The sequence below is a fragment of the Ailuropoda melanoleuca genome, chromosome 14 (genome assembly GCF_002007445.2).
Source record: "Ailuropoda melanoleuca isolate Jingjing chromosome 14, ASM200744v2, whole genome shotgun sequence".
NCBI classification, from domain to species: domain Eukaryota; kingdom Metazoa; phylum Chordata; class Mammalia; order Carnivora; family Ursidae; genus Ailuropoda; species Ailuropoda melanoleuca.
In genome coordinates this window covers 11,321,582-11,347,489 of record NC_048231.1, presented here as the reverse complement: position 1 = coordinate 11,347,489, position 25,908 = coordinate 11,321,582, and the positions used below count along the sequence as shown (strand labels likewise).

At 47.0% G+C, this 25,908-nt stretch overlaps 1 protein-coding gene across 7 annotated transcripts in view; it reads right to left on the bottom strand.

Moving 5' to 3' along the window:
- Positions 1–11,561, bottom strand: part of SMOC1 (SPARC related modular calcium binding 1) — a 154,740-nt gene extending 143,179 nt beyond the window's left edge. For 3 of the 7 annotated variants that reach the window (XM_034641986.1, XM_034641987.1, XM_034641988.1), the window contains exon 1: positions 11,199–11,560. In XM_034641986.1, coding sequence (XP_034497877.1) covers positions 11,199–11,297 — 99 coding nt within the window. In that variant the 5' untranslated portion in view covers positions 11,298–11,560. Of the gene's footprint in view, positions 1–11,198 lie in introns of all 7 variants that reach the window. The other 4 variants (XM_034641989.1, XM_034641991.1, XM_034641985.1 and 1 more) reach the window with 2 other exon arrangements.
- Between the last annotated feature and the right edge of the window lie 14,347 nt (positions 11,562–25,908).

Genomic DNA, 25,908 nt, shown 5'->3' with positions numbered 1-25,908 from the left:
AGATTTGAATGTTGATTGAATTATATTATACAGGGATCCCAAAGTACAGCCTTCCTATGAAACATCTTATAAGCAGAAAAGGCATAAAGAAGCAATCACCATTCATTTATATGTAAATTTTTTTTAGCATTCCCAGACCCAAAATATAACGTCTCGAGATTTTCTGATACCTTGGGACACAGCGTTCTAACGGATGCGCAAAATAAATCAAGAGAAAGCAAGATGCTCACAGACACAGTTCAAAGCTCCAGCGGCTGGAGGTAGAGCTGCTGCTGAGTGTGGTTCCCGGGGAAGGAGCTGCACCCACCTCTACAAGGGCTTGCTGCAAAGCAAATGCTGAATGCTATTTTTGCTTTTTGCCCTCTTTTTGTAAAGGCAAAAATCCTCCTGGGATGTCTGTTGGGTAGTGAAAACTGGTACTATTGTAGGTCTTTCACAAAAGCCAAGTGGCCGAATGCCAACTTTCAAAACATGGGGAATGTATTAAGCAATTATTAGTATTCTTTGGCTGTGATATGGTATTGTGGTTAGGTTTCTTTTAATGTCTTTATCTTTTAGAGATATATTTGAAAATATTTGCAGATGATAAAATATAATGTCTGGACTTGCAAAATAGTCTGAACGGGGGCCTGGGGGATGGGTGGAAGAAACGAGATTGGCCAGGAGTTGTTCATTATTGAAGCTGTGTGAGGATTCCATGGCAATTTGTTATACTACTCTCTCCTTTTTTGTGTATATTTGGAAGTTTTCATAATAAGGAAAGGGTTTTTAAATGAATGGAACAGATCCAAAGACGAAGGAGAGTAAATTCTTTGCCAAAGTCCTAGTGTCTTTTCCAGGATAGCCTGCTTACTCAAAGTAACACTTTTTATATAAATTTCCCCCAAGTAATTACCTTTAATGGAATATTTTCAGTTGATACATCTTCTTTCCAAACATTATTGGGAATTTCTGAAACACAGGACAAGTGCTCTTTCCATGGGGTTACATTAAGAAGTTTAGTTCACATAAAATACTGTACAAACTCCTATCAAACATTAAACGGACGGCCGCTGTGATGTATCTCATGCTGTTTGTGCAACTTTAGAAACTTATTCACCTTAATTTCTATAATCTTAGCAGGGGGAGACGTTTCTCGAAGATAGAAACCATAATGACATATTAACTACATACAGATGTAAAATTTAGTAGATCGAAACCATTGTCTTTTTATACTGAAAGGCATTTGCCAGACATGACAGAAAAACAGATTAATATCCTTAGTATTAAAACAAACAAACAAAAACTCTTCCAAGTCAGCCAGTGAGGCAGGGAAAAAAATTACCATACTTATTTCAAAAAATAGTGAAAAATCTAGACAGATGATTCCTAAAAGAAGAAGACCTAATGTAGGATCGCCAGATAGAATACAAGATACCCAGTTAAATTTGAATTTCAGATGAATAACAAATAATTTTATTTTTTTTTAAAGATTTTATTTATTTATTCAACAGAGATAGAGACAGCCAGCGAGAGAGGGAACACAAGCAGGGGGAGTGGGAGAGGAAGAAGCAGGCTCATAGCGGAAGAGCCTGATGTGGGGCTCGATCCCATAATGCCAGGATCACGCCCTGAGCCGAAGGCAGACGCTTAACTGCTGTGCCACCCAGGCGCCCCGACAAATAATTTTAGATAAATGACAAATAAGTTTCTATTTAGGCCATACTAAGACATTGTTATTTATCTGAATTCAAATTTCTGTAATTTATATTCTTTTACATTATATTATTCAATTACATCCTTCAAATGTATGCAATTTACAATTTAGGCAATCCCATATTAGTATCTTTATTTGCCAACTCTGGCAACCTTAAACTAATGATCAGTAAACTTGAGAAAATCATCAACTTCATCCCCAATCATGCGGTGAGAGTAAGTACAGTGAGTGAGAAGAGCAGAGGCCCAGGAAGGCAGAGAGGGACACCAGCACTGTCAGGTAGACGTGGGAGAAGGGACCATACCTGCCCCTGGCCTTGGGCTGGGGAGAGGCGTGGCCTCAGGGCCTCAGAAGGGCAGGAGGAAGGTGGCCAACAATGCAAGGAGGCAGGGGGGCCATATGTTTGGCTAAATGTCCCTGAACATGTTCTTCTGGGGAAAGGAAAAGTGTGATCAGCAGCATGGAGCAGAGGACCCCTCAAAGAAGCATCACTTTTACCACTTCCTCTCAAAACTTTGTTGTGATGTATCCAAATGCATTTTTATCTTTGCTGGAAAACTTTATGATCTATGATGTAATGCATACAAAATGGAATTTAAAAATCCATGTACTCACCTCCCGCTTCAAAAACATAAAACATTATCAATTCAATGCAAGCCTTCCATGTCCCCTCCAGTGTGTCACTCACCCTCCTGCCCTCACACCTAAGTAACCCCTAACCCAAGCTTCAGAGTCATCATTGCCCTTAATTTTCTCATGCATTCTTTACAAATGTATGCACTCCTAAACAATCTACCATTTTTGCATTCTTTCAACCTTTATAGAAATAGTGTAATGTAGGTGTTCTTGTACATTTTGCCTTTTTCCATGAAATTGATCCATAATAATGATTATAGCTTTAGGTTAGCCATTTTGGGTGCTGTGTAGTATTCCACTTTTTATACATACCTTAATTCTTATTTCTAGTCTCCTGCTGATGGGCATTTAGCTGATTTCCAATTTTTTTATTGCTACCAAAGAACGCTGCTATGACCGTCCTTTAACATGTGTCTTGGCACATATTTAAGCACATTTCTCTAGAGCATACAGCAAAGTGAAAGTAAAAGGTCAATTCTACAAAGTGATTGTGCTAATTTATATCCCTACCAGCAGCAATAAGTACATTTTTACACTTATGTCTTGCTAAGGTTAATTGGAAACTCTCCTTTAAGGCAAACTGAGTTCAGAGCGCCTGGGTGGCTTAGTCAGTTGAGCGTCTGCCTTCTGCTCAGGTCATGATCCCGCGCTCCTAGGATCGGGCTCCTGGGATCAAGCCCCGTGTTGGACTCCCTGCTCCATGGGGAGCCTACTTCTCCCTCTCCCTCCGCCTGCCGCTCCCCCTGCTTGAGCTCTCTCACTCTTACTCTCTCTTTCTCTGTCAAATAAATAAATAAATAAATAAATAAATAAATAAATAAAATCTTAAAGAAAAAAGTTTAAAGCAAACTGAGTTCAAAGCATGCTGAAAATGAGTAGGAGGTCTGGTACTAAGGGGACTAAACCTAGAAAATCAGCCTAACATAAGCACAGTCTGACAGTCAGATGTAGACTGAATCCAAGGGTACTCAGGCTGATTTGAGACACGTTTGGGACTTTTTTTTAATCACGTTTATTGTTTTAATCTTTAAAATGTTTTAATCTTTATTATTGTCCTCTAAGACATGTTTTAATCTTTATTATTGTCCTCTAAGACTAAAAAATGCTCATCGTGAACAAAATTAGTTTAATAATTACTAAAACACAACTCAGAGAAGTGGAGCATCCCCATGATAATTACCAATAACCACATGACTTATAATCCACCCAATTTTTCTATACATGAACCAACTTTTTGTTTTGCACAAACAGGATCATATATCCTGATTTGCCATTTACTTTTTTTTTTTTTTACTGTTCAATGTATCTTTACAAGGAAAGAAACAATCTACATTTATCAGACATTCTATAAAGAAAATTAAATAACTCCACCATTAAGAGACTCCCACTCTGAAAGGAAAGAAACTAATAGATGTGGGTCATTATGACAGGCCCCATTTATCAAGCACCTTCTATGAGCCAGGCAATATATACGACCCTTAATCAATGTGGTAATCAGACCAATGGCCGGCCCAAAGATGCCCATGTCCTAATCCTAATAATGCTATGTTACATGGCAAGGAGGAATCAAGATTGCTAATCAGCTAACCATGAGATAAGGAGAACGTCTGGACTCTCCAGAGGACCCAATGTAATCAATCGCAAGAGTCCTTAAGGGGGAGGGGGGAAGCAGGAGAGTCGGAACCAGAAAGATGGCAGCATGAAACAGACTTGACCAGCTATTGCTGGATTTGGAGATGCAAGGGGACTACCAACCAAGGAACGAAGGCAGTTTCTAGAAGCTGGAAAAGGCAATAAAACGATTCTCCCCTACAGCCTCTTGAAAGGAACTCAGCTCTGCTGATTTTTTTAGCCCATTGAGATCCATGCCAGACTTCCGATCTCCAGAAATGAGTGTTATTTAAGCCAATGTTTGTGGTATTTGTTATAGCAGGAATAGGAAGCTAAGACATCCCACTTGCATCCTCCCTGCCACCCTGGACATAGATGCTGTGACCTCCATTGAACAAATCAGGGAACTGACGGCCCATGAAGTTAAATTACAGCCCAGGACCACAGTGGCAGAGACAGAGTCAAACCTGGGTCTGTCTCCTTCCAAAGTCTGTGCTGAGGCTTCCCCACCACCTTCCTGCATATAGTCGGCTGCGACGCCAGGCAGATGGGAACACGCACTGACACCAGGGTAAGCAAAGCACAGGGTGCAGAGAGAACTCTGCCTGGGCCAGCCTGGGAGGACTGTATGGAGCCATTCAAATGACGGGCAGAATTTTGACGGACAGAGATGGGAAGGAAAAGAAAGGTTAGGAAACGTGATGTGGCTCAGTATGACCACAATCTGGGGCACGTGGTGGTATTCAGCAGGAGGTAGGGTGGGGCACAATGGTTAGAGACCCGTACTGTCCAATGGGATAGCCACTAGCCATATGTGGCTGTGAACATTAACATTTAAATTACTTGAAATCAAACTGATTAAAAATTCAGTTCTTCAGTTGTGCTATCCACATTTAAAACTTTCGACAGCCACGTCTCTAGTATTGACACACGTGCCAATACAGAACATTACCATTCCCACAAAAGGTCCAGTGGACAGCGCTGCAGACAGAGGGAAGTCACCGTGTTCGAGCGGATCAGCGGCTCCATGCACCCGAGGGAGCACCCGGTCCGTGGGCTTTCACAACACTCTCCACCTCACCCTCGTACTTATGATCTACTTTTGTGTCCTCTCCCTAGCTTTGCAGAGTTCTCCGAGAACAGATACACAATAGACATCCACCAAAAATACTTAAAACTCCCAGCACGGTCCTAGAGATGCTTATCTAGTCCTAAAGATGAACTATTCTGGGAAGTAGGTCCAGTTTTTCTCCACTATCAATACTTTAAAGAAGAAGACGAAGAAGAACATTCAACCCTTATCTGAATCAGATCCATGCTGCCCTGTGAAATGGTTTTTTAAAGAGCAAGGGCAGAGCCACTCACATTTGTAGAGTGTTTATCAGGTTTCAAAGCATCTGCCGGATTGTCTCCTGGATCCTCGCTCAGTACTGTCCTCCCAGTCGGTGGGGGAGAGACCCAGCCCAAAGCTCCAGCTCTCCTGAGCAGCCTTTCCCCCCTGCTCCGCAGAGGCTGCCCCACCCTGGCTCCAAAAAAAGGAGGCTGAAATCAGTGTCTGGGAAGTACACAGGGCTCCACACCTAACAAGCTTAGATTTCTGCCAAAGGTAAGATTATTTTGTGATCTAGCAATTGAGTTTAGAATGATGTCAGATGCAAACGAAAATCCAATTAATTGCTATAATGACCCATGCTGCTTTGGGGTCTTTATGGGGCTGTTGGAAATGTTCTTGGAGATCCAATTCTCTTATTCCCTCGGTGACTCTGGATGCGTGCGGAGCACATATGTACAATGCCAACCCTGTTTGGCAGGCCTCACAAGCAGCTCCGATCGATTTCTCATCCGCAACTCAACCCTTGTCCTCTCCCAAACAGCTCTGCAGTGACAAACGAGGAAGGAGGGGGGCCCCCTCCCAGACACCCCACCCCCCGCCAGCAATGCCAGGAACTTGGCTGCTCAAACAATAGATCTCTATGTGGTTGGGAGAGAAAGGGTGCCCTGTACCTGCTAAGTAAGGCCATGCTCCCTTCCCCCAGGCTCTGCCATGCGGGTGAGGACGGAGGCCAGAACGAAGACAGGCATCAAACCAGACACACTCCCCCATCCCCCACACGCAGAACGGGCAAGTAAGGCTTCTGACCCAAGCATCAGCTAGTGAACTTTTCTACTCTGTGGGGCTGGGGACTCAGATGTATAGGGTTGATCCCCCTGAGCAAGGGAGAGGGAAGACTGCCCACGGCCGACTCAGCCTTACAAATGAGCGCTCTGGCCAGCTGATGTAGATATTTATGCCAGGGCCTGGGCCTGCTCTGGGTCTAACCGGCCAAGAATTGAAACAAAAGCCAATAATCACTCCCCAACATGGTATTTTAGGTACGGCCACATGCACATCTGGAAGAGGGGGAGCAGAAGGAGGCAAGACAGGAGTCCCTGCTCTGGGAACTTTTGTTTGTCTGACCACGGGGTACCAAGAATTGAATTAATCATAAACTTTGGTTTATGACACCCAACACTGGTCTATGCAGGGCCCACTTTCATTTTTCATTTAATCAGCCACTAATCTTCACTAGTGCACAAATACCTTCAAACCCATCCTTCCCTCCCCCAAAAGGTAAAATATTGACACTAATTTACACTAACCATATGATTTACCCCACCACATGGTTCCAACCGTCTGCTCCCCCATAACTTCACCCTAAATCCTGTGTCCAGCATTACCTTGCTTTTCTTTTCATGGAGTGTTACTGTAGCTATACGTATTCCTAGGAGATATTTTCTTTAATTTTAGCTCTTTTTAAGTTTATAAGATGGGATGCTCCATCTTTTGCATATTTCTTTTACTTAATATCATATTACCAAGATTCATCCATATTTTTTCATGTCCCTGTTGCTCCTTTGTTTTGCCTGAGTGTAATCCCCCACTGTGTGACCACATCAACTAATCTGCCCTTCCTAGTGGGCATTTGGGCTTTTTCCAGGCTCAGAGCATTACAAACAGGGTTGCATAGGTCTCCTTCTGGACAGGAGTTTCTCTGGGGCATATGTACTTAGGACTGGAATTGCTAGGCCATAAGAAATGTGAATTTCAACTCTGGGAAATAATGAGATAATATCAAAGTGTTTTCCATTTCATAGCATTTCCTACAGTTTCTAAGATGGTTATTTCCTCTTCCTGCCCTTCTCAATTTCGTTCCTTTAAATTTCACGTGTCAGTTCTATCAAACTGCTTGAACAAAGTTCTTTGCCTAACACCTGGGTAGCATTTCTGATAAATCCCCCGAGTGGAAAAGAAGGGGTCTTGTCAGGCACACAGGTAATAAGAAGGGTGTCTACACAGACTCAAGGTCCCACCCCAGTCCAGACACTGAAGCAGACTAGTCAAAAGGAAGGGAACTGTCTAGAAGCTGTTTCACATTTAGCAAATGCAAGATAGAAACAGGGATTAGGGTAGAGCTGCAGCCTGTTCCCCATCCCAGTTTGCTTGCTCTGTCTCTCCTCCCCCAAACCTCCCATAACCACACACATACTAATTTTTAAACAAAGAACAAAAGCTTATACATGGGGGGAACATTATCTGTGAAGTAACCAATTTCAGGTTGAAATGAGAGCAAGGGGTCTAGCTTGGACATGGCTGCAGATTCTGATCTGTTTCAGTAAACATTTACAGAACCTTTGCAGTGTGACCCAGCACACTGACAAATAAGACCTCTATTCTGCCCTCAAGGGGGTGTGAGTTTGTTCATTTCACAAGACAGGGTTGTGTGTGACATGCCAAGGGAGCAAGTTAGTGCTGAGAAGGTGGAGATGCTGGCCTGATCTCGAGATGCTCAGCGTAGAAAGATCAGCAAAAGTTAGAATGCAAGTGAACCAGAGTTAGTCGAAGGCAAGAGTGACCAATTCTCCCCAAAAGGGTGTTCTGTAGGAAAGTTCCTGAAGCTGCGTGCAGGAGCTGGGTTTTGAAGGGCAAACCAAGCCAGGGAGAGGAGAGAGAACCAGTAAAGAAGAGACATAAAACAAGAAACCAAATTCCTTACTCAGACTTCTTGACCTTCCCATTTTCTCCTATTTTCAAACTTCTTAAATCTATTTCCGGCCTCCAGTCATGCTAAAGCACCAAGAAAGTGGAACCCCTAGAATGCTGTCAAACATGCATTGTCTGCATTACTTTATTTTTTCCATAAACAACAACAAAGTCCATCCCCACCAGGCACCTGGCCCTGTGCTGAGCTCTGGGGATACACCAGTAGAGAAGATGGGCCCCGTCCCTGCCGTCACCCAGCTCCTGGGCTTCCAGGGCAGACAGGATTAGACAAAGACAGGGAGTTGACTTGGCCTAACCACCAGCCAGACTTCATCAGCCTGGGAGAGCCCCTCCCCCACCCCATTCTCCCCTGAAACATTTTCGGTAAATTGTACAGGATTAAAGAAATGGCTGCCTCCTCAGTAATTAAAAGGATCCTGACCAGCGTCCCAGGTAGCCAAGTGGCCGCTCAGAACTCGGAGACCAAAAAATCAGGTGCTTCCTACATAATAGCCTCCAATCTGATACTTGATAGCTGTTGGTTTCCAGAGTCACACAGATGTCAGGAATTTTATGAAGGCAGGAAGCAAATAAGGGAGCGAGGATTGGGGTCTAAGCCTCGGGGGAGCTCAATTAGTGAGCCAGATAAAGTTAAACCAAAAGGGCATGCTCTCAGTTTCCTAGAAAGCCAGCTGGAAACGATGCCAATCCTTTAGCCTCTGTCACTCAAAAGATTAACTGAAGAGACCCAGGGGTGCCCAAGGGAATAGTGCAACAAGCCAGATGTTTCTGCCCCTCCTCTGACACTGACACTGGCAACCAGAGCGCCACTCCTCAGGCCACCAAGAAGCCACAGAAGAGAGCTGGAGTCTTTGGGGATAGGCTGAAACTCAAAGACATCACCCTTTAGCGATTTAGACACCAAAAAATATTATCAACGCTTTCTTACAGCCTCTCTGATGCATCCGGGTTCGGTATGGTCTCACGGAGCCATCTCTTCCTTTAAGAGGAACGGCACCGCTGGGGGGATGAGCACTGCCTGCAACTGCCTGGTGGCAGGGAGAGCCCACCACCTGTAAATCCATATAAACTGAGATTGGGCTCCCACAGCTACATATGCACCATGAGTGTGTCAAGCAAGCCAGTGAGCTTCCCTGAGTCTCACTTGCAAAATGGCACTACGGAGATCCCCCTCCTTGTTCTTCTAAGCATAAGCGATCATGGAAATGGCCCAGCCCCTGTGTTCCTGAAGGGCAGCTCTTCTTGTCGCCTATAGATGCACCCAAGTAACCTCCAACCTAAGACAACAGCTTTCCCTTGGTACTTTTTAAACACGTGTGTGTGTGTGTGTGTGTGTGTGTGAGAGAGAGAGAGAGAGAACGCAGCTGGGATCTGCACAAGCCTATTTACAGTTCCTGTTTTATTTCATCATGTCTATCAAATGATTAAACTAAAGAAGCTGGAGGGAAACCTCACCAATGTCCTTATTTCTCCCTGAAGCCCTTAGCTTACCCCTAGAAGTTCCTTCCTCCAATTTCAGGAGGCAGAGAAGGAAAGCCATATGGCTTGAGATGCTAGACATGCCCAGCAGCAAACGAGCCCCCCACCATTTGTCTCCAGGCCTCTCGTGTGGGCGGGCATCCAGATTTCAGTCGGGGTGCTCTGGTCTGCGTCTCTGTCTTGACTGTTCCTAATTATTGGAGGGAACGCTGTGGCTCTCCTGACCTCGGAGTTTAAGAGCTGCGAGTCCTAATATCAAACCAAGCAGCTTCATTTAAAAGGCATCCTCATCTGCATCCATAAAAGTCCCTCCCAGAGCCCACACTTGCCCCAGCTTCGGGAACGCCTGCTGTCGAGGATTTACGACACGCCCTGGATCTAATCTGCGGCACCTTAACTGCTGCTGTGGCACATCTGGTCATAAAAGCAAGGGCCGGCACAACACGGGGACAAACACTTCTCTTTCCTAAGTGGCTGCAAATCTGATCTAACAGTGATAGCTGGGCTCCCACGTCAGCAGCCAGCATCTGGCCAGTCAGGAAAGCTCGCCAACCTTTGCAAGGCTTTTCCTCCACACACACGACAGCTATAAACAGGATTCCCATACAGCAAGAGCTACGAATAAAGAACTTGCGATCTGAACAGGTGGTAGTGGGGCGAGGCCCGGAGATATCCAGGAACGCTCACGGCGGCTAAGGAACCAACCTTGTTTTCACAAAGATTCCAGCTGCTTCACAGGGACGCTCAGGCTGCCAGTTGAGGCAAGCAGCTATCCTGAGAGACTGCCCTCACATAAGCTGATTCTTGGCCAGAGATCCTCTGGATTAAGTTTGGTCAAAAGAGCCACCAGGTGGTTTACTAGCACAGGTTTTTTGGGGGTTTTTTGTTTTTTCTGTCTTGTTGTTGTTTTTTTTTTTTAAAGAGAGCGGAATCCTTCATTTAGACCAATTGGGATGGGAGGAGCAATAATGTAGACCAGAGATGAACACAATGCCTTCAATTCCAGGAGATTTTACAATGCTCTAGACAGCCTGTCCTGTGCACAGAATTGGCACGTTTCATATCGTTCAGAAACTCCAATCAGACCAAGGTTCAACAAGTAGTTCAACCCCCCAGCCCCGAAGTCAGGGGGAAGAGACTCTTGAACACTGCGCAGCTCCTCTCCACAGCCCCCCACCTCCACCCCTCCTCGGGGGCTGTGCCCAGCAGGAGACAGCATTAAAATTATCTGCTGTGGGTTTTACGAGCAGCGATCGCTTTTTAAAACAACAACAACACAAGGTCCTTGTGTGGCTCTCGGGTAACCTAAAACTCTGGAGGCAGAGCTGCCCCCCGCCGCCTGCCAAGAACGCCAGCGCTCCGGGACCCGGACCGGGCGCAGTGTGAGACCACAGGGCAGCCTACTGGAGCGGAGAGCGAGCCTTTTCGGACGCTGGAGGCACCCGCTCGGAGCAAAATACTCTGGGAGAAGAGACGGGGAAAGAAAACCCAACAGTGACAGTTCAGGGGGAAGGCGGGAGGCAGAGTCGGCGCTGCAAGAAAGGATGGGGGTGGGGGGAGAACGGGAGAAATTTGTATTCGCCCAGAAGCCCGCGGGGACTGGGTGTTAGGAGCTGGGGGATGAGGGGGCCCGAGGTCTGACACCTCCCTCCCCCCTCCCCCCGCCCCGGGGGATGTGGGCAGGCGACCTCAGTCTCCCTCCGCAGGTGGGCGCGCGGCCGGGGGCGCACTTACCCTGGGTCCCGTGGTGCGGTGGCCGCGGGCTAGGGACAGCTGCACCAACACGAGCAGCAAGTGGGGCGTGAGCAGGCGGGCGCAGCGCGCGGGCAGCATGGTGCCAGCCGGGCCGGGCAGCCGGCTGCGGGCGGGGGGCGCGGATTCCGCGGAGCGCACGGCCGCGCCTGCCTTCCTGCTTTCCTTCCCTCGGGGGCCCTAGCGGCGGCGGGCGGCGGGGTGGCGGGGCTGCGCTCAGAGCGCGCGGTCATGAACCGCCAGGGAGGGGAGCTGGAGCGCGAGCGTGTGTTCTGCGCGCGGCGCTCGCTCACTCAGCTCGGCCGGGCCGCGGCGGCAGCAGGTTGGACGCCAGAGCCCGGGCCATGGGAATTCCCGTTATAAACCCCCGGGAGGGGCGGGGCGGAGCCGGGCGGCCCTGATTGACGGGCCCAGGGGCCCGTAGCAGCCGACCCTCTGGCAGGTGAAAGCCAATCGGAGAGCGGACAGAGGGGAGGCTCGCGGTCAACCCCACTGAGGAGCGACGCCCGCTTGCTCGGCCTGAGTGGGCTCCCGGAGAGACTGGGAGGAAGAGGAACTTTCTCTCGGCCCTTCTGTCTGAGGAAGCCTCGAAGAGCTCCAGCAGCCCTCACTCCCGGAATGCCCACTCGGCTAAAAATCAGGCCTTCAGCATGTGTAATTTTCAACATAAGTCCACGAGTTGTCCCAACAGTCCTGTAAAATAAGCAAGAAAAATACTTGTAGCCCCATTTTTCTGAAGAGGATACTAGGGCTCAAAGGAGTTAAGAAATCTGCTTCCCCACCGCATCGACACCAAAAACAACTGAGAAGGTGACCCGCACAGGGCAGGCTGTGACTGGCCTTGGGAGTGGGGAGTGGATGCATTCACTTCTTTCAGAAAAGCTTCCGGGGGTGACAGCCCAAGTCCTATAGCGTTTCTCCCAGGAGAAGTGCCGAGGAGATAAGGTGAAGCATGTCCTAGGCATCTGCTTGCTGGGGAGGGCCCTGTGGGTACGGGTAATGCCCACCTGTGACCCTGTGGTGGATCCAGGATTGGGACCCAGGCATCCTGGCTCCCTGCCTTGGACTGGAGGGCCAAGGGGCAGCCACTCTGTGACCTAGGAGTTCTGGGAGAGGAGGTCAGAGGGGACCTGGTCTCCTATTGGGGGAGTGGAAGAAAAGAATTGATGCGGAACGGTACCAAAAACTCCACAGCTGGGTCAGAGTGGGGAGAGGAGACCTCACCTGGGTGCCCAACCCACGTGGAGATGATAGCGCAACAAAAGGTCCAGCCGGATGTTGGAGGGCCCTGCCCAGGATGGTCTCCAAAGGGCCACCTTGGGAATGGTCACAGCTGCATCACACCAGCTCCTGGACCAGGGCAAGATGATCCCCTGAATTCAATCCAAGAGAACCATGGTTTCTCTTTTTATGTGGAATACAACCCTTAGTGTTTACTGCCATTGGTGTGGACTGCTCACTTCAGGAGGAGGGAATCCTTTCTGCAACCAGACTGGAAGCAACAGCACCAGCACTTAATTCCTCCCCCCTTTCTGTGCCTGAGAGGTCCTATCAAAGGTTAGCTCTGCTCCCTTATGCCTTCTCTCCTGGACTGTGTGAACATGTTTCCCACCCAACTCCTGCATTCAGCTTTGCCCACTTCCCTTGCCTGCCCATCCAGCCTCCGCCCTACATCCTTCTAAAGAGCAAACCTGAATGTACCGCTCCCTACTTAATAGACTTAAACTCTCCCCGGTGCCCTCCAATAAAAGAGCCCAGACTGGATGCTGGAACAGTAACAAAGTACTTGTGATTCTCCTAACAAAAATGAAGACCATCTGTAAGGGAACTGCCTCTCTTCCTCTGCTGAGAAGTAACACAGTGGTCAGACATGCTTTCTGGAGCTAGACAGAATGGGTTCAAATCCTGGGTCTGCCACCTAGTGGCATAACCTTGCGCAAGTCACTTTACTTGTCTTGGGGTCCAGTCTTTCCTTCTGTAGAATGGGGATAAAAATAGTCTCCCCTTCATGAATAGTCAGCATTAAAGAAGATGGTTAAGTTAGAAATATCACCTCTGGCATAAGAAGAGGGCAAGGCAAATGCCTCATCTCATTTTACCCTCAGAACGGTCCTGTGAAGTAGATAGAGAGATCCAACTTTACGGTAAGTAAACCAATACTCCACGACACTGTGACTTCCTTGTCGCATTTGGCTGGTAAATGACATCCAAGATTCAAGGCCAGGTTTTCAGATTCTAATTCCGCCTCTGTCGTGTGAGGACTACGGTGCCCAATCTCAAATGCCATAGAGCTAGACGCTCCCTGTGTGCTGCCCGGGGAATCTCTGCGGTGACCTGTAAAAGAACAGAGACTTGCAAGCTTCACTGAGCTGCAGGGGAAGAGTATGGAAACAGCCCCTATGATCTGGCATGCTGGGAATTCGCCCAGCTGGACTGGTGACACTGGTCCAATACTACCGTGCCTTGTGCAGCACTTATATTAATTTCCGTGTGCTCCGTGTGTTCACCCACCAGGGGTCGGCAGGATGGAAATGTTATCATCAGGCTCAGCAGCCTGACAGGTCTGTCCTGACTCCCCCACCTGGCCACGTGCACGTTGTCAAGCTGGTCAACTTCTTTCTGTTGCTGGAATTATTGAGAAATCTGCTGGAGTAAGTAAATATGCTTGTGATGGCCCCCCAGTATCTGGCAGCTCAATGCACCCAGGGAAAAGGCATTGCAATCGTCCTTTCCATCCAGAACACCGCATGCTGCTTTCCAGCCAGAAAGCCTATTTCTAACCAGTCGTTGGTCCAAAAGTCTACATTTTCTGGATTTCAACCATGTAGCTCAGTTTAAAATATGAGCAACTGCTTTCCAGTTACTTTGCTCAGCAAGTATTTTCTTTCCCTCTGGTTGGCATGCAGGGCCTGTCGTAACCATGGCCATCATTCAAATGATGCATTTTCTTTTCCCGACTCCTCCCAACCCCAGAGAAGGTTAGAAATTCCAGAGAACTACTAGTCCCAAACAGCGTCTCTCTGCCAGGCTCAATCTTCTGATCCAAGCAAAAAGTGAAATTGACAAGTTCCTTCTTTCCCTGGAGGCCAGGCTTATGGCCCAAAAATAAATCTAGCTATTCTGGCATCTGGTCTGTCCAGTTCCAGCCATACTCCTTGTCCTGTGGGACTTCTATTTGCAAGGGGATATTTCAGTAGAAGAAAAATAATACTTTATATACCATATTGAGGCCTGAGGGCCTCAAATGTTCAGTATTAGCTCAGAATGCCCATTTCAAGAATATCTATGTTTCTGTATAATCCAGAGGAATCTTGCCTTGTCTCATATTCCAAATAGAACCTTTCCATTTATTTTAACAAGCACTTGGGTGCATCTCCTTCTGTGCCTGGCACAATCCTCACTATTATGAGGAATCTTTGGGTGCACACCCTGCCCTCTGAGAGATTACAAACTAATTTAAGACACAAAGCAGACAGATTCTTGGAGACCATATTTAAAAGCAATATGTTTGGGGACTCAGAGAGCAGGGATCCACTACAGACCTAACAACCAGGGAAGGCCTCATAAAGAAGGGAGATCTTGAATGAGGCTTTGGAGAAAAGCCCTTCAATAATATAAATATACCGTGATTTATGTTTGCTCCACTTGTGACAACAGCTACCAGCAGAAAAAGGTGAGTTTCGTCCAAGGTCCTGGATTCTTTTCAAATATACTACTGCACTCAGAAACCTGGGACACCAAGAATCTTGGGTTTAAAAAAAAAAAAAAAAAGGAGGGGGCGCCTGGGTGGCACAGCGGTTAAGCGTCTGCCTTCAGCTCAGGGCGTGATCCCGGCGTTATGGGATCGAGCCCCACATCAGGCTCCTCCGCTATGAGCCTGCTTCTTCCTCTCCCACTCCCCCTGCTTGTGTTCCCTCTCTCGCTGGCTGTCTCTATCTCTGTCAAATAAATAAATAAATAATTTAAAAAAATCTTTAAAAAAAAAGGAAACTACGTGAGGTGATGGATATGTTAATTGACTCAATAGGAAAAACCTTTCATAACGTATACATGTATCAAATTATCATGTTGTGCACTTCAACTATCTTACATTTTTGTCAGTTATACCTCAATAAAGCTGAAAATATGCACGTCAAAAATAATTAGAGTGACTTAAACAATTTAGAAGCTTATTTCTCTCTTTTGCACACAAACTCCCTTCAAAGTCAAGGGTAGCTCCTTCTAACCCAGGCTTCTTCTAGTATCACTCTGTCATCCCTTTTTTTTTTAAGGTTTATTTATTTATTTGAGAGAAAGAGAGAGCATGCAAGCAGAGGGGAGGGTAAAGGGAGAAGGAGAGAAGAAGACTCCCCACTGAGTGCAGGACCCAACAGGGGGCTCAACCCCACAGACCTGAGATGACCTGAGCCAAAACCAAGAGTCGGACGCTTAAGTGACCGAGCCACTCAGGCATCCGTACCGCGTCATTCTTAACAAGCAGCTTCTACCTCAAAGTCCCAAATGGCTGCTCAAGCTCTAGACCCCACATCTGTTTTCTTGTCAGCAAGGAGGGAAAAGGGTCAGAAAGGAGCTTGCCTTTTTTTTTTTTTAAGATTTTATTTATTTATTCGACAGAGATAGAGACAGCCAGCGAGAGAGGGAACACAAGCAGGGGGAGTGGGAGAGGAAGAAGCAGGCTCATAGCGGAGGAGCCTGATGTNCCTGATGTGGGGCTCGATCCCATAACGCCGGGATCACGCCCTGAGCCGAAGGCAGACGCTTAACCGCTCTGCCACCCAGGCGCCCCTTGCCTCTCTCTTCAAAGACATCTCCTAGAAGTCACACAGTTCATTTTATCCATATGACCACATCTAGCTACAAAAAAAGACTGAAAATTTTCATCTTAATTTGAGGTGGCCACAGGAGTCCAGCTAAAAATCAGGATTTAAGTTACCAAGAAAAACAAAATCCTGGGAGACAACTAGCAGTAGGGGCTATCATCATTATGATGCCTGGAGTGGCCAAACAAAAGAACCATGAACAATGCAAGAGAGCTCAGAATGTTACGTTGTGTCTTTCCCCTACCTCCGCATGTCCAGGTCCCTCAAGCTCAAAAATATTAATAGGCTTAGGGCCAGACACCCAGACTCTTTTTTTTTTTTTTGAGATATAATTGGCATATAACATTGTATTAACACAATGATTTGATATATGTATATATATGAAATGATTACCACCATAGGTTAACATCTGTCTCCTCAAATAGCTTTTTTTGTGATAAGAACTTTTATTTATTTTTTTTAAAGATTTTATTTATTTATTTGACAGAGATAGAGACAGCCAGTGAGAAAGGGAACACAAGCAGGGGGAGTGGGAGAGGAAGAAGCAGGCTCCCAGCGGAGGAGCCTGATGTGGGGCTTGATCCCACAACGGCAGGATCACGCCCTGAGCCGAAGGCAGACGCTTAACGACTGCACCACCCAGGCGCCCCTGGTGATAAGAACTTTTAAGATCTACTCTCTTAGCAACTTCCAAATATATAACACAGCATTACTAGTCTCATGATGCAGTTGAACTGAGGCTTGACCACGCAGGTTAACTTTACCAAAGGTGGTCCTCATATTTTACATGCACATCAAAAGTTTTGGCCTCGTCAGGGTGCCCGGGTGGCTCAGTCGGTTGAGCGTCTACCTTTGGCCCAGGTCATGATCCCGGGGTCCTGGGATTGAACCCTGAGTTGGGCTCTGCGGGAAACCTGCTTCTCCCTCCCCTCTGCCTGCTGCTCCCACTGCTTGTGCTCACGCTCGCTCTCTCTGTGTCAAATAAATAAATAAAATTTTTAAAAAATTTTGGCATCCTCTTAAATCCATCAGTCCTTAGAGTCAGAAGCACACACTATATTCACACATGCTATTTTGTGTATTACTGAAGATTAACTCTTATTTCCACATGTATGAGTTTTCCCCATTCACCTACTTTATCTTTCATTTTTTATTTGCCCGCTTTACTGTTCTGTGTTTTTTATACTGGAGCCCATGAGGCAAGGGGCCTTTCCAATGTCTTTGAACCCATAAACCACCATGCTTGGTGGGCTCCAGAGAAAGCATTGTTACAAGGACCCCACTTAAACTGGGGTTTAAGACTCCATTGCAAATCATCATCATATAGTCCTAATCCATTGGCACAGAGCCAAACCACTCAATCAAACAAATTTTATTGCATCCCTACAGTGTGCCAAGTACTGCACTAGGCACTGGGTATACAATAAGAACAAAGAGAGAAAGTGACTGTTCTCATGAAGCCTACAGTTTAGTAGAAAGACAGACGTTAAGTAACATTGTTGCTGATGTCTTATCATCAACAGTTTATTCACGAATTCCAAGTGTCCATAGCACTGCAAAGAGGTACAGGGCATTTGAGGAGTTATTAAAAAGAGGTGCCTGGGTGGCTCAGACAGTTAAGTGTCTGCCTTCGGCCCAGGTCATGATCTCAGGGTCCTGGGATCAAGCCCTGCATCAGGTTCCCTGCTCAGTGGGGAGTCTGCTTCTCCCTCTCCCCGCTCCCCCCCACTCATACTCTCTCTCAAATGAATAAATGAAATCTTCAAAAAAAAAAAAAGGTGTCTAACTCAATCTGGAGGGACAACTTTTCTGAGAAAAATTGATATCTAAAGGATGTCCAGTTGAAGCTGGACAAGAGAAGAGGGAGAATGTTCTGGGCATAGTGACCAGCACATGCAAAGGCACTGAGGCAAGAGAGAACATGAAACTTAAGTTTGCAACTAACTGGATCATTCTTATCTCTTCAACTCTCAGGAGCCCAGAAAAAATAATTATCACCATTCACCAGCTGGGTCTGATGGACTCATTTAATGTTTTTATATTCCAAGTCATTTTACAAATAATTTACAGAAGTAGAAATATAGGGTTAGTGTATTAGTTAGCTATTGCTGCCTAACAAATTACTCCCCAAACTTAAACAACAAGCATTATCTCAGAGCTGCTGTGGGTTAGGAATCTGGGAGTGGCTTAGCCAAGTGGTTCTGGCTCGCTGTCTCTCATGAGGGGGCAGTCAGGGCTAGCTTCACAGGCAAGCAACCTGTGCAATCATGAAAAGTCCCAGGCTTGACCTAGTAGTCTGCTGCTGCTGTCTTGAAGTTTTTAGGAATTTTTGGTCAGGGAGTCCCCCATTTTCATATTGCCCTGGACCCCATAAATTTTGTAGCCAGTTCTGGTTGTAGTCAACCTACTAGCCAGGACTACAGTCATCTAGGGCTGGAAGACCCACTTTCTAGCTCACTCTCATCATTGTTAGCAAGCTTCAGTTCCTCACTGGCTGTTGACCGGATATGGTCCTTCTCCTCCACATGGCTCCCCACAGCAGGATAGCTGGCTTCCCCCAGAGCAAGTGATCAGAAGGAGAGCCCAAGGTGGAAGCTGCAGTCTTTTATAACCTAATCTCAGTAGCGACATACTATCACTTCTGCCATATTCTATTGGTCACACAGATCAACCCCAGTATAATGTGGGAAGACTACACAAGGGTGTGACTATCAGGAGGCAGGGATCAGTGGGAGCCATCTTGGAGGCTGGCAACCACAGGTAGCTAAAAACAACTTTGTTGGAAGTGTTAATAAGAACTTCAGGGGCGCCTGGGTAGCACAGTCTTTAGGCATCTGACTTCAGCTCAGGGCATGATCCCAGAGTCCTGGGATCGAGCCCCACATCGGGCTCCTCCGCTGGGAGCCTGCTTCTTCCTCTCCCACTCCCCCTGCTTGTGTTCCCTCTCTCCCTGGCTGTCTATCTCTGTCAAATAAATAAATAAATAATCTTTAAAAAAGAAAAAAAGAAGTGTTAATAAGAACTTCAATATAAGCCCAAAATTTTATTTCATATTTTCTTCATTTTGAAGGTAACATACCTGAAATAAACAACAAATTTGAAAACATCCACGCATCAAATGCCATGAACTTGGAACATATTCATCATGTAAATACTGATTCCAGATTTCAACTGTATCGCTAAATGACCTAGCGTATCATGTCTTACGGTTCTTCTGCTTGCATTTGCATCATCAAAACACAAAAGCTTTTGAAAGCTTTGGTGTCTCACAATTTTTTTATGTTTTTTATTTTTATTTTTTTTGGTGATCCATAATTTTGTTGAAGAGAGTATGGCCATCTTCTTTGTTCCATAATTGCAAAACATTTTCATTTCCAGGTTTACAAACCTAACTTAAAATCTTCAAACTAATTAATATTTTCATTTCTGCGTCATCTATTCCTCTTTGCACATACACGTGCCTTCAACATCTGTCTACTCACAAACCACCTCAAATAAATTTTGGTACTCAAAAAATTTTAAATATTACAGAATATTGTCAATCTTTTCAGCAAAATAGGAAGGTTCAGGCTCTTCCCCTACAATATTGTGAAATCAAATTCATCTTGAGTGATTAACTGAATGAAAATAACATATTTCCTTTTCGTCCTTAAAAATATATTCTTAGGGCGCCTGGCTGGTTCAGTTAAGCCTCCGACTTTTGATTTCGGCTCAGGTCATAACCTCAGGCTCCTAAGATTGGGCCCCCATGTCAGTCTCCGCAGCTTGAGATTCTCTGTCTCCCTCTACTCCTCACCCCCTTCCACACACACTCTCTCTCTCTTTCTAAAATAAATCTTTTTAAAAACCATATTCTTAATTCATTGATAATTGAGCTGGAGGAAAATCCACTTAGATAGCATCATCCAAAGATTCATAGGCTAAGATTTCTCTTACATAATCAATCTCACCATCATCATTTGCTTATATTCTGGAGTGCTACTGACTTTACATTCATCTTCTGATTTATGCAATAATTGTGAAACCTCTTTATCAATTTACCTCTTTGCCACTAAAGTAGAACATTAAAAATTCAGAATTTTTAGGTGTATGCAATAAAACTAAAAGCAGATCATAAAGATGGTAACTCCAGGCCTCTTTTATATCTTCTTGAAAAATGACATAATACTTTAGGCAATGAATTAAGAAAACTGAAGGATGATAAATAACTAATGATCAATGACACCACTGCATCATTCTTCTAGGTAATTCCACCATTCTTCAGTTTTCTTATTTTAGGCTTTTTCAGCATCGTTGGGAATAAATGATGATTAATGATGAAATAATTCCTAGGAGGACAAAATAAATGTTTCAAGACATAGGAAAAGCTAGGATCACTAAGATCTTGTAATGTTTCATACATTTATAAAAGGGTTCCAATACCCCCATATCATAATTGCAAGAGCGAATGAGTTTTAGTCTATATTGAAAAAAATAGGTAAATTTTATCTTTGGGGAGATATCTGAAAAAGCATCGAAGCCAAGAAATATTGATGCTTTACCAAAGTTGCAAGTGCTTTTAAAAATCAGCTGAAATTGGGTCCTGTGGTCCCCGGGTGGTATTAACACAACCCATCTAGTGGACTTGGGAGAAGTGGCGCCATGCACGTGACTTGAAACAGACGCTCTTGCTGTCCCACCCACATCCTTTCAGGCCACAAGTCTCCGTGCAGCCTGCACACCTCAGGCACCTCTTCTTTCAGCCCGAGGACTTCCTCTGGCTACAGGTGCCCACTCATCCTATGCCGAGGGCAGCTAGAGTGCCTGGAAAGATAATACCCCCGGGAGCAACCCTCACCCAGTGGAGAACCAGAATTACTAGGCACATTCCTCACCTTCCTTACCACCCAGCAAGACAATTCTGAGGTGTGTTCCACAGTCTCTCAGTGGGTCCCCCACAGGATTAAGCCCCAGCTGCCCACAGCAGTGACCCTCTCATTAATGAACCATTAGCTGGCATTTCTCCCTTCCCTGGTGCACTTCCACATTCCCTTACTGTGCTTCCTTGGCTCACCTCCAAATAAACTACTTGACCAAAATTCCTTGTCTCAGAATCTGCCATTGAGTGAACTGAAACCAGGACACAGGGTGAGACCACATCACAATAGAGCAGCCACAGCTCCAAAACTCCATGGGAGGGCTGAAGCTGGGTGATATCTACACAGAACGAGAAAAGTGGGCTGAGCCACAGGCCAAACAGGGAGAAGACTAGTTCGTGATGGCAGATTGCAGTTTAGGAGAAATAATGCCTTGAGAGGTCATTAGAATAAGAAGCTGTCTAAAACCATCAGAAATGCTTTATCCATTTGACAAAAAGTTGGAATGGGCTCCCAGGGGTGGCAGATGGACAGTCTGATCTCATTTAAGAAACATCCTGGGGCAGTGGATCAGCCCCGGGCATGGAGATGGAGGGCTAGGATTGCAGTCCAGGCCTCTGGCCGCTCCCGCCACCACCGAAGATGGGTAGCAAGGCCCGCATAGCGCTGCTGGGAGGAATGAATGAAACCACGGGGCGTAGTAGAATGCTCTGTGTTTTTCATCTTCTTCAGCAAGATAATTTGCCATTTACCTTGGGGTACAGGCTGGGGCAGACACTCGCCTCCAGCAGATGGCCTTATTTTGGAGAAGCAACTTGAGTCCCTTTAGTCATGTAAATGAAGTGTCAGTAGGCACCGGTGTCCTTGGAGAAGAGTACAACATGCCCTTTCTTGTGCTGTAAGCTCTGCTCCTTTAGAGGTGGCTGGTCGCTGGGGAGAGAGAGGGGACAGTTCTGCTTCTGGGCAGTAGCTGGCTGGGGCCTTTCCGACCCACAGCCCTCCTGGAGAGTGGCTGCAGAAGAGAGTTAGGACCATGCAGAGCTGGGACACTGGGGCTCATACCCTGGCAAGGCCCACTCAGTCCTGGAGCCGGGGGTGGGGGACAGGCACCATCCTTGGAGGCATTTCAGAACCTGCAACAGCCCCACGATCAGAGGATTCGGCCAGCCCCCAAGCTCTGCCTCCCCCCGGGGAGGATTCCTTCACCAGTTCCGCTAGTGTGCCCCTTGCATCTGGCTGCCGAACGGACTCAGTCATGCCCCATCTGTGAGCCACCTCGCTGCAGTGTGGGTGACCTCCCAGGCAGCATTCTGGGGCCTTGACCAATGTGGGCACCTAGAACTTACCCTCTTCATCAAGGCTAATACTAGTGACCCTGGAAGCTTGGTCACCATCAGCCATGGAGAGACACAAAAGAGGCCAATGTGACTCCTCCCACGTGGGAAGGTCACAAGAACCAGGGATGCCTGGTGCACAATGAGGGGGAGGGGGAGACCTGCCCTGGAGTCTTGCATCTATTTCCAGCAAGTGAAGGCATGTGCAGCACCACCTCCAGCACGCTCTCCACATCCCAGGCTGTACTGAGACACGCATGCCAGGGGTCTAGCTGAAGCCCTGCACAGTGCCTGGGCTCTGCTCAGTATGTTGGTTCCCTCCCTGGCCCAGTTTCCTATTGCTGCTGTCACAAATTACCACAGTGCTTATAAGCCCAGCCCAAATTCACTGTCGGACAGTTATGGAGCCCAGAAGTCCAAATGCAGTCTCAGTGAGCTGAAATCAAAGTATCCTCAGGGCTGCATTCCTTCTGGAAGCTCTAGGGAAGAGTCTGCTACCTTGCCTTTTTTTGGAGGCCACCCGCATTCCCTGGCTTGTGGCCCCACCCTCTATCTGCGACAGCAGCAGCGTAACATCTTCTGCTCTCTCTCTGATCAGACCCTCCTTCCTCCCTCTTAGAAGGCCCTTGTGATTGCATGGAGCCCACCCAGATAATCCAGAATAGTCTATCTCAAGATACTTGTTTAATCCTATCTGCAAAGTCCCTTTTGCCATATAAAGCTACCTATGCACAGGTCTCGGGGACTAGGATGTGGACATTTTCAGGGGTCAGTATTGACTGTGCCTTTGTGACTCAGACCACTGCCTCAGCCGAGCGCCTCACCTGCTTGCCATAAATAGGGTGCATGGTCTCCTTACCCCTCAAAGACCCTCCTGGTGCCCAGGCCTGGGCCACCACCATGGCGCCTCCAGACACCTGGCCCTGCAGGCTCAAATCCCCTCCCCTCCAAACTGCGGCTCCCCCCACAGCTTTGGCGTGACTGCATTGCCATCTGGTTCTCCCAAGCTGCAGTGCATTTCCAGAAGACAAGCTACTGTCCTCCCCACCCCCGCATTACACACTTCTGTCCAAAGACCCCTGGTTAGCTGTATTTTCTCTTTTTTCTACAATGAACTTTGTATCTGTGATAAAGGGGAAAGTGGTGTTTAAAATAAAAGGAAAGGGGCGCCTGGGTGGCACAGCGGTTAAGCGTCTGCCTTCGGCTCAGGGCGTGATACCAGCGTTATGGATCGAGCCCCACATCAGGCTCCTCTGCTATGAGCCTGCTTCTTCCTCTCCCACTCCCCCTGCTTGTGTTCCCTCTCTCGCTGGCTGTCTCTATCTCTGTCGAATAAATAAATAAAATCTTTAAAAAAAAAAAAAAATAAAATAAAATAAAAGGAAAGATCCAATCCAGTCCCCCGCCCTTCTCACTGCACACCAATCCAAATGCTTCCATGCCACTCACTCCCGCGGCCCCTGCGTCAGGAACCCCCAGCCCCACGGAGATGTTCATTCTACAAACACTCAGTGAGCACCACTACTGGAGGCACGCACCTCCCCGTGCAGAGGGCACCCTCACCTAGACGGCCTTCTCTCCTCTCCAACATGCCAGTCGACCGCCTCCCACAGACACAACTGTCCAACAACAAGAAATAAACACAAATCTAGTGGGTTTTTTCCCACAAGCCCTACATGTATGTGCATTTTCATGGCTAGTATTTATCGAGCGTTTATAACATCCGAAGCACTTTAAAAACACACTTCATTTCATCTCCATGACAAGCTTATTGTCCCTAATATGGTTCCCATGTTTCAGATCAGGAAACTGAATGCGGAGAGGCTAAGGCACTATCCTGGGGTTCAACAGACGTCAGTGGCAGAGTGCTTTCCACACCGGAGCGTGTCTAACCCCACAGCCCATGCTCTTCACCTGTGAGTAGCCTGTGAGAGCTGGGTGACTACATGGGACTGTTGTTAGGAGACAGTCTACGGGCTTGGCTGGCATGGGAGGCAGGAACCAGGTGGTCTTCGTGGGACCTAGGTTCAAGGTTAATGGTGCGGCCGGAGGGCTCTGGCCACTGGACGAAGCGGTACTCAGGCATGATCCGGGTCTGAGAGGTAAGGCAACACGAACCATAGCCCCCTTCCCTCGGGGACGCTGCACGGAGGTGTACCAGGCTTTGCAGCCAGCCAAGGAGGCAGTCTGCCCTTGGGCAGGCACAGCCCTGACTGTCCACAGGGGCATTGCCATCAGCCTCCTCCTTCCCGACAGCCTGCAGCCCCCTGTGGTCCTGTGTCTGTGCTGCTGGCAATGCCTCTCAGACAGCCCCGCTCTCAGACCAGTGAGACCACAGACATTTTGAGGTGGAGACCCATAGCTTCTATTTTCTGGTTTCTCTACCCTCCCACACAAGGTCAAAATTCACACTCCATCACACTTGTTAGTTGGGCCATTTAAATGGCCAGATGAGGGGCGCCTGGGTGGCTCAGTCGGTTAAGCAACTGCCTTCGGCTCAGGTCATGATCTCAGGGCCGTGTTTTTAAGTCCTGTGCTGGGCTCCGTGCTCAGCACAGAGTTTGCTTGTCCCTCTCCCTCTGCTTCTCCCCTTGTGCTCTCTCTCTCCCAGAGAGAGAGAGAGAGAGAGAGAGATCAAATATTTTTTTAAAAAGTGCCTTCCTCATTCACACCCATTAGGATGCCTATTACTAAAAAACAACACAAAAGAATAAGAAAAGAAGTGCTGGCAAGCCTATGGAGAAATTAGAAGCCTTGCGCATTGCTGGGAGGGATGTGACATGGCGTGGCTGCTATTGAAACAACTTGGCGCTTCCACAAAAAGTAAAAATGTTATAGAATTACCATATGACCCAGCAATTCCTCTTCTGAATATGTATCCAAAAGAATTAAAAGCGGACAAACAGATATTTATACACCCATGTTCACAGCAGACTTATTCGCAACAGCCAAAAGGTGGAAGCAATCCACATGTCCATCATCCGATGAATGGATCCACAAAACGTGGTGTAGGCATGTAATGGAATATTACTCAGCCTTAAAGAGGAAGGAGATTCTGACACACGCTAGCGCATAGATGCAGCTTGAAGACATGTTGCTAAGGGAAATAAGCCTAACACGCAGGGCAGAGAGCGCAAGATTCCACTCAGAGGAGGTACCTAGAGCGTCAAGGTCACAGACACCACAGGTAGAGCGCCGGTTGCCAGGTGCTGGAGGGCGGGGGGAAGGGGAGGTTAGCGTTGGATAGTTATGGAGTTTCAGTTTGGAAAGATAAAGAGTTTGGGAAATAAATTAGGGTGATGGTTATACCACAATGTGACTATGCTTGATGCCCAGCTGTACGCCTGAAAATGGTTAGAATGGTGATTTTTATGTTCTACCTATTTTTCCACACAGAACAAGCGCCTTCCTCGGAGCCTCACTGCGAGTGCTAAATGGATGAATATTGGTGGCGCCCCAGCAGCGCCGGGCACATAGCAGTGCATTCCTGAACTGCGGATAATCCCGGCATTGGCTTTAGCCCTTAGAACACGTGGCTGAATCCAGCACCTACAAGTAAGACTGAGCGCAGGAGAGCAGGTGAGAAACCCCACACTGAGATGCCAGGAGATTCTAACTGGACAGAAACGTAGAAGGACGACAGGGCCCCCAGAAGACCTAAGTCCCCAGAGCATCCCAGCAC